The following is a 9,791-nucleotide window of genomic DNA, read 5'->3' as shown; positions in this document are numbered from 1 at the left end:
TATAAACAATTTTCAAGTAAATATAGACTTATATATATTTACCACCAGTTAAAATTCAGCAAATGGTAGAGAAAATGAAATTCAAACTCTACTCAAAGGTTTCAACAAGAATGGAGTCAATGGACGCAGGTAATTCTGGTACAATCGCTTTGCCCCCAACAAGAAATAAGGAAGTTCACTATAAGTTAACTTGAATTCAGAACTTAACGTATTAAGCCACGACGAGGTCCAACCAGCATAGTTGCTCAAACAAATATAAGTGCAATGCAGGGATACAATCGGTGGGCACATGTCATCTTTCCAAAACAGAGGAACCGTTCATCAACCACAAAGCCCAGTGCCATCGTAGTAATAGAAACACGCCAGATATCCCCGTGGATATCTTTTATGGATTTCAGAATATATCAACATATAATAAAAATTTCTACACCATTTTGTTGCTTCATCATTAATGGTCATTGTGAATAGAAAAAGAGAGAAAACCGGTTCTTAACATTTTCTAACATAACTAGATGGCGCTATTTTATATTTTACCGTGTGAGAGTTCTCGAGGGAACCTCACTAGTCCTAACCATTTTATTTTTTTGAGTGTATTAAATCATTTGATATCCGAAAATCACATTGGGTGCCGACTAATTCAGGCAAAATTTTTCCAACAAGTATTTAACGCATCTGCATTCTCAAGTCTCAAATCGAGAATCTTGATTAAGCTAAAACAACCCGTGCCAGCTGATATACGTGCTTGTTGGTAGTCCTAACCGCTTTATGTGAATAGCATCTTGAGGAATTTGTGTTCAACTCGGTGTACAAGTTCAATTCGTCCTATTTTCCCACCAAAACAAATTGAGGTATTGAGGTCATTTTTTGGTTTCAACGTCATGTAATTTTCCAGTATCCTATTATGAAGTCTGCAAACTTGACTGCAATATCTCAACTTATATATACTTCAAAATGATCTTAATGAAGCTGTTACGTAAAACATACACACGCTTTTCTAATTCCTGTAACGCATAGCATACACGAACGGGAAAGAGGAGGAACCGATGTGAGCACATAAAATTTCATATCATGGAGTTTCAAAACTACAATTATTACTCATTTAATTTACATTACATTTTTTTTTCTCTTTTTTCTGATTTTGGTTCATATATCATATTACTTTGCTAAGTCGGGGCCACTTACAAATTTATAATACATCCGAACATCCTTGCTAAGAAACTGCAGGACAAAAACAATTCGGTCGATCCAAGTACATATACAATTAGTAAATACATTGACTTAATTTGAGCCCTAAACCTAAAGCCGACAATCCAATTATCCAAATCCAAATCCAAATCCGAATCCGAAAAGAACTATCTATCCTAAAGAAGTAAAGATTACACCCTAAAACCTCCAAGCTGACGTGGCAACAAGGGCCCACTGATGCCAACAAAGCACTAATTCAGCCTGCCGTTTTGCCACGTGGAACCCACCCACCTGCACCTTCGCAAGCAAACATTCAGCCAGAAAATCCGCAAATTGACTCAGCTGAACCGGCCTCATTCCCGCACCGGAAAACACCTCCCTCCACGGCGCCACGCGCGCCCCAGCCACCTCAACCGCCGCCGTAATCTTCGGCCGCAGCAGATAGGTTTCAATCTTCCTCGCCCAGTCTCTGGCATTCATCGCCGCCGCATCAAGTGACTCAAACACCATCGTGTAATACTCCAGGCTGTTCACAAAGTTCCTCCTAAACAACGGCACCGACCCACACTCTGCCCACGCTTCATTATCGGTAAAAACGACGACGGTTGGAGAAATTCTTCGGAGATCATTGACGAAAGCAACAGCGTTGTTGGTTGAATTGGCCAGACGACGAAATATAGTTGGAGATAAAACGACGGATGTTTTTTCACCGTCCATGAACTTAACTGCTTTGAAAGATAACATTTCGAAGGTACGGAGGAGCAGGAAGTCGACGTGGAACCTAATCCTGAGTTCTTGTGCGAAGTGAACAAGGTTGTCTTTGATGAGTCTTGTTTCGTTTACGTAGCCTTCGGAAACAATAGCAGTGATACGAAGAGAGGTTAGGTTCATGAGCTTACTACCGGAGTGATATTGATGAGCTTTTTCGGCTATTTCTCTCATGAAAGAAGCGTACTGGCTACCGAACCCGATGTCAAAGTCTATGATGTGAATCAAGGGCACCGGTGATCCCTCGAGGGATTCAAGGAGGGCTTGAGTGGTTGTGAAGTGAGTGAACATGGGGATTGGTGACATCCCACTGAAGGCCTTGTACGCTCTGACAGATTGAATGATCTCGGGCCATAACGAGAGACAAGTTGGCCGAGTTAAGCCGTTGAGGAGCGAGTTGAGGGCTTCTTTGAAGAAGAACGCGGCTCTTTCGAGCGGCTTCCCAGCTGGTGATCTTAGCCTTTGATTGAGTCGGGCCAATATTATCTGGGCGAGTCGTAACTCGTTAGAGTCGAAACAGTCTGCGGCTCTGAGAAGCTCTTGTATAAAATCAAATTCAAACCCCACGTTTACGATATTAGTGCCGGTAGCACTGCTGCTAGCGTTAATAACCAAACTGTTAGAAGAAACATCAACAGCAGAAAAGTTGTTACCAACTATAAAACCTTGATCATGTTGGCTTGATGATGGGCAAATGTCAGGAATGTTAAAATTAAAATAGGACTGATCAAGGAGGTGAACGGAATCAGTGAGAGTGAGGTTCTGTCGAATTTGTAAATGTGGGTCAGGGTCAGACGTGGTAGGATTAGAAGGAACAGAAGAGTAGTAGTCGTCTAAGCCCAGGTCCTTCATTGCAGATTCCCAGTCCATGGTACGCAGCACATGCTCCTCCCACTCAATCGAAGGGTCTGATGAAATATTGGCTGAAATTTCAGTTGCGCATGCAGAAGCAACAGTTGCAGGTTTTTCATTTTCAGCTACAGGGCTCGGACTTCGGCGAAGTTCAAGAACTGATGTGGGTTCATAGCACTTGTTTGAGCTATTGGGACGGCTACGAATACCGATATTTCTGGCTATGACGTTAACACTGTTGATATTGTTGTTTGAAGAAACTCGTTTTGGGCTTTGGGATTGGCTGTTTTGTGGAGATTTTACAGGAACTCTCATAGCTACCTAGCACCAGCAGCAGCAGCAAGCACAGAAAAAGAATTAAATAAACGAAAGCTTTTTCTCTGCAGGTTTAGTTTTGTTCTGCCTGCTTGCTTAATACTTATTGACTAAAGAAGAGAATGTGCTTTAGGGCTTGGAAGTATGATGGAGGAGAGTAATCGTGGCTTATGATTGCGGCTTTTTTGTTTGCGTGTGCATGGGTTTGCCGTTTGTGTGTGTGCGCATATGTAATAATATATCACATATATATTAATTAATTGTATGTCATACATGACGGACACGAATTGACACGACTCACCCTCCTTTCTTTTCTCTTCCTTTTGAAGCTTCTAACTCAAGCCACTGCTTTGTGCGATTCCTTCCTGCATATATAGTACATAGCTTTCCTTTTTAAAAAAAAAAAAAATTTATTTCGTTTGGTTAACTAAAGAGCAGAGCGTTAAAAGATCTGTACGCTTAGTCAAAAAGAAAAAACGCCGCCACGGTGTGCTAGCAACTGTCACGTCAACGCTAAAGTAATTCGGAATTTAATTAAACTTTTACTCCTTGACGAAGCAGATTAGTTATCCACCTCTCTATTTCTTTTAATATTCTTTCCACTTGCATTTCTAATTTCCCTTGCATTTCCTACCTTACCCTCGAAGATAATTAATGTAAGAGAAAATATCCATCGTACATTTATTTTTTTAATTTTTTTTAAAATATATAATTCTTTTTTTTTTGCCAAAATCCACCTAAAGTTATATTTTATTTCACTTTTCTACTTCCGTTTGGAATCTGTTAAGGAAATTAACGGAAACTTAAAAAAATAATCATTTTACCCCCAAATAAAAATTACAATTTCACTATAAAAAATACTAAAAATAATCAAATTTAATAATGAATATCATTATTGGTACGTTAATGAAGTGCAAAAAAATCTTAACTACTAGAGATTATAACTCAATGAATAATAAAACTCTAATTATCTTAAATTCAATTGATGGTTTGCGAGATTGAGCTATTTTTAATACTACTATTATAATTTAGCATTCTAATTACAGACATATTTATATAAAAAAAACCCGCATTTGATGGTTGTGGAATTAATTTCTTTATTAACCGATGGAAAAAATAATTAGATTTAATCTGATTATTTTTTGTAATTTTTAAGGTGAAATTGAAATTTTCATTTTGGGGGATAAAATAGTCATTTTTTTAGGTTTCCGTTAGTTTTCTTAACGGGTTCCAAATGGAAATGGAAAAGTGAAATAAAATGTAATTTTAGGTGGATTCCAATTAAAAAAAAATTGTGTATTTTAAAAAAGTTAGAAAAAACGGGTGGACGGTAGATGTTTTTCCTTAATGTAGATGAAATTTATCTGAGATTAAGTTGCCAAAACTTTTAAGTTATGGCTGTTATGAAAAAAATTGTCATTATAAAATAAAATTTAATAATAAGTAGTAAATATAAATTTTAAATAATAATTTTGATAAAATTATTAAAAATATAATAGATTTTTTATTATACAAGTGAAAAATTATATCAATATATTTTATAAGTTACAGTAGTTAGTGTTTATCAAACAATTTAATGATATAACTTTTAAATTACAACTACTCAACCTTAATCTTAAACGAATCCAAAATATTTTTAAATCTTAATTGTCGTACTTTAAGACTGAGGAATAACCTCAATTTTGATAAAATTATTAAAAATATAATAGATTTTCTATTATACAAGTAAAAAATTATATTAATATATTTTATAAATTACAATAGTTAGTGTTTACTAAATAATTTAATGATATAACTTTTAAACTATAACTGTTCAACCTCAATCTTAAACACATCTAAAATATTTTTAAATCTTAATTGTCGTACTTTAAGACTGAGGAAGAAACCTCAATGTCCTGTATCCTTTGCTTTATCACAAGAAAATTTATGTGTATATAAATAGTTATCCTAATCTTCATGGTAAAAATAATAATTATGACAGCAGTATAAGTCTGTAATTTTCCTTTTCTTTTCATAAATTAACAAACGCATCAAAAGGAAAAGAGCAAGTCTATTCGAAGGTTTGTCAGGAGGTATCAATTGCCGTCCGCTCAATATTTGACTTCACACGAAAAAGAAAAAAGAAAACGGAAAAATCTAAAAAGCTCGTAGAATTCTAGTTGACGAGACAAGTGACCTCATGGTGGTCCCAAAAAAATTGACGTGGCAGTCACCCAGTGCGAGACGATTGGCCACTAGGAAGTCCCAAGTTTTGGGACCCACGGGACGACTTTTGTCGGATGTGCATGATTCATGAAAGTCTATTTTTCAATTTGCACAACAATCAGCGCGTAACAAACGCGCCTCCGTAGGATTTACCGATTACCACCATTGCGTTTGGCGGCGAGGCGGCGAGACGGCGACAGAGAAAGAGAGAAAGGGCAAAAAACGAAAGAAGAAGAGAATATGTTCTTCGATATGAATGGTGGTGGCTAAAGCCAAGACAGATGCCTAGGCATAGTGCGTTATTATCATTATTAATTTTTGGTCTTTTCATTTATTTTAAAAATCTTCCTAAGTTAAATGCATGTAACTTATAACTCTCTCACATAAATAATAAGTAATATAAATTTATTTATTATTCATATAAAAAAATTATAAATTACATACATATAACTTAGCATTAGGCTCATTTCACACACCAAAATCTACGCCTTTTATTTTTGTTTTGTTTATTGGACTTTATGAGATAAAGCTGTGCCCCCCACCTCCAAAAGGACGTTTTAAAGCCTTCTTTTCCTTTACTGCCAGTAATATGAAATAAATAATTCCTATTCTTCTGTGTATTATGAATTGTATGTAACACTCGTGTCGCTGTCAAGTTTAGAGTTTTAGTTTAATTTAATTCTCTATTAATATACGTTTTTAATTATTTAAAAAAAAACCTGTGTATAATCCTATGGTTGTTTGCATGGTGTGAACACAATTTTTTCTTCTTTTTCTTTTGAGGATCCAAAGCTAGAAATTACGTAATATTATTGCCAATCGTTTAATTTATGTGGGAATCAATGATTAATTTTTGAGTACATAAAGTAATAATACGTATTAAAAGGATCAAGAATAACCGATAATACATATATAGCTTGGAGGTCAATAGGGTGGTAGAAAATATGAAGAGGAGGTACTCAAACTCCAAAGCATTGCAGTGATGTAAGATGAGATTTCCAATTGTAAATCCATCAAAAATTAAGAATATACGACTTAGAAAATCCATATGCTATATGGTCTACGTGGGTTATAATATTTGTTAGTACGATATATCAAACAATAAAAAAGATTACCAATAGGTCTTTGGTCTAATGGGAGAAGCCTTGCACTTACAATATTGAGTGTAATGGTTCAAATTTCCATAAGAGTATTATGGAGGTTAGTTTCAGCACTCCTTCAATTATCAACTAGTTGAGTGGAGACAATCTCTCCCTTACTAAATGTGAGTGGAGTAGTAATCTCTCGAATATTAGAGAAGATTTAAAGTATCCACGCAAGTGTAGTGAATTAATGTATGTCAGTAGTCCCAGTTATTTAGTACGATTATAAATATTGTAATTGTAATATCTGATGTAATATCAGTAACAATCTCTGTATAACAGAACTTTAAAAAAAAACAAAAAAGATAAAAAAAAGAAAGAATCGTTAATACACAAAGTGAACAACCAATTTATCCGCATGGATTTTTAGTATATTTTATTTTTCAGCATGCAAAGGCCTATATCCTTAAAGATTACATAATAAAATCGATACGATATCTACGGACATCACCTATACCGAATTCCTGCCGTAATATTCTCTCGCTTGGAGGATAATTTGAGAAAGACCATACACAGTACAAGTTGAATGCAAAATAGTCGCATTAGCATCGAAGCTTTGAAAGAAACCAGTGCTTGCGTAACATCTTTACGAGCTAAAAACTAATTTTTCTTCGAGATATGATTAACGTTTAAAGCGTAAGTATTTTGGAGAACATTTTGAAGTCAAATACTTGGGAACTAAGGCTACGAGTAGACGGGACGCACGCGGCGGAAAAGAAAGCAGGCTGTAGCTTGTGGCACACAAAAGATGTTTGAGATTTTAATTCAAATCATCATGTGTAAAGATGAGATCAGAGTCCATGCATACACCCACTCCTCCCAAAAAGAAATTAAAGGCAACAAAAGGCATTGGAGGTGATTTTTGGCATAAAATGAAATGGTAGTGGCTGGCGGATCTTTCTATCTTCTGTTTCGCAAGCTACCCTTAATGGGTCCTTTTCCAATATAATGATCCTTAGGATGTGTTGGGTTTGCCTTTTTTTTTCCCCCCTTAAAAACAAAAGGAAAAATACCCCTAGATTCAATTAGCTAATTTTCTTTATTTACATTAAAAACATGTGGAATGAAGTGGATTGAGATACTTATTAAGAGAATTTTGTTTAATCAATTCTCAATTCAATGTTATTAACTAAAGTGTGATCTTTATGGATATGATTTGATCCGACTAGTAACTCAACCACAGCGGTATATTTTTAAATTAAAGTGATCGCTACACATTTCGTACGCGGAAGTGGCATGCTCTCTATTGGTGCAATTTCACGGACCACTATGGACTGTCTACTTAAGATCAATGTTAAATATGTGGTTTAAAATGAAAGTGGTATTTTTGTGCCACTTAATATTGCGACGCGACCAAACCAGATGGTCCAATTGGTGAAGAGGAATTCTCATAAATGCAATGGTCATACTCAGATGTCGTTGGAAATTTATTACAATGAAAGATCTAGATGGTCCAACTTAGGCTACTTGGATTTTTTTTTTTTAGGTTTAAAAATAATTTTAAAAAATTAAAATTAATTTAGGTGTTTAGTAAATTTTTTAAAAATTATTTTTTTAATAAAATCACATCATTCCGACAGCAGAGTTTAAAAGTGTAACTTTTCAAAATATGATCTTGAATATTGGTTTTATTCTTGAATATAATCCCATATATATATAAAATCCAGAATTATTATTATTAGCAGGAAATAAATTAAAGAGATTATTATTATTGCTAATTATATTGAGATAAAAAATAAAATTAATGATATTAAAATATTTATTTCAGTTATCAATTATTGTATATATACAAAAAAATAGATACATGTTTATGAATATATAAATAAATTGTATTCAACTTTATATCTATTTTACTCATTTATATTTATAAAATATTTTAACAATAAGATTTACAAAAAATATATGATTGCTTTTAAAATTCGTAACACTTTTAAAAATAAATTGTACCAATTATCTCACTGATTCTCTTCACGGATAATTAATTGTACAACACAACTAATAACAATTATTTTAAAAATTACAACATCATCGAATTGACCCTTAATACATGTGAAATGCATAGACCCTAAAAAGTCAAATCTTTTAATAAATTTCAATTTTGAGTAAATATTTGAAATACCCTACATATACTACAAAGATATTAGATATACCACATAGAAAAGCATCATATTTTTTTTCTTTTGGTCCTATTTTATTATTAGAGGAGTGACAACTTTTTGTTTGCTTTATACTATTGAAAGAGACCGTTTATTTTTTTAATATTACAATAGAAATAGTAATATTTGATCCCCTGAAATAATTTCATTATCCTTGTTAAGAGATAAAATTCAATTAAAAAAATAATTTCATAATCCCTACCTACCTTCTACTAACATTTTCACTGGCTCAATCCTTTATTTTTTATCATTCATTCCAATCTCAACTGATTTATTGTCAACTCATTTTCATAATTTATCATCCATTTTGAATAATTTATAATTTCTTGATTCCTATGCTGAAATTATTCTTTGCCTATTTTCATTTACTTTATTTTGATTTTAATATTATCATATCAATCTCGCTATAAATCAATGCAAAAAAATGAGGTCGGCAGTTGTTGGGGAATTTGATAGTAGGGTCAATTGGCGACTAAGTGCTAACAGTGCTGTGGCTTGAGGTGGTGACAGTGATGGTGGAAGGTGGCTATGATTTTTGAAATTATATTTATTTTGTAATTATTTTTATCATTGTTAAACAAGATAATTGTGAAATAAGTAGGATTAATTAAAAAGTGGAGGCTGATGATAGAAATTAAGGGATCAAATATCACCACTCTTAAAATAGAATGCACATAAATTTACCGTTAAAAGTCTAATCCAATTCAAAAACTGATTTAGAAAATCCTAAGAAAAAATACTCCAACCATGGGAGTTTTGAATCCTCCACATAAGGGAAAGAAGTGTATGTCCACTCATTTGAAGGGTTGTTGGCAAGACTATTTATTTTAAAGATATTTTTGTCTTTTATATTTTATTTATATTTTATGCTTCTTTCATTTTGGTAGAACTTATAATCCTCTTAGGCCCTATTTGAGATTGAGATGCTGTAACTTTTAAACTATAGCTGCTCTGGAAAAAAAAAACTGTAACTATAAAATAAAAAGTTAATAATATGTAATAAATATAAATTTTAAATAATAATTTTGATAAAATTATGACAAATATCATAGATTTTTCATCATACAAGTGAAAAATTAGATCAACATAACTTCAAAACTACAACAATTAGTGTTTACTAAACACTTTAGTACTGTAACTTTTAAACTACAACAGCCTAACTGCCTGA

General features: G+C 33.3%; 1 protein-coding gene across 1 annotated transcript; it reads right to left on the bottom strand.

Annotated features, from left to right (window-relative positions):
• Nucleotides 1-1,167: 1,167 nt before the first annotated feature.
• Nucleotides 1,168-3,443, bottom strand: LOC18037167 (scarecrow-like protein 15). Its single transcript, XM_006425658.2, has one exon. It carries the CDS (start codon nt 3,118-3,120, stop codon nt 1,384-1,386), a length of 1,737 nt encoding a protein of 578 aa, XP_006425721.1. The 5' UTR covers nt 3,121-3,443; the 3' UTR covers nt 1,168-1,383.
• Nucleotides 3,444-9,791: the final 6,348 nt, after the last annotated feature.

This window comes from Citrus clementina, unplaced genomic scaffold, assembly GCF_000493195.1.
Source record: "Citrus clementina cultivar Clemenules unplaced genomic scaffold, Citrus_clementina_v1.0 scaffold_7, whole genome shotgun sequence".
In the NCBI taxonomy this organism is placed as follows: Eukaryota; Viridiplantae; Streptophyta; class Magnoliopsida; order Sapindales; family Rutaceae; genus Citrus; species Citrus x clementina.
Note: the sequence above shows the minus strand (reverse complement) of the source record. Positions and strands in the feature narration are given on the sequence as shown.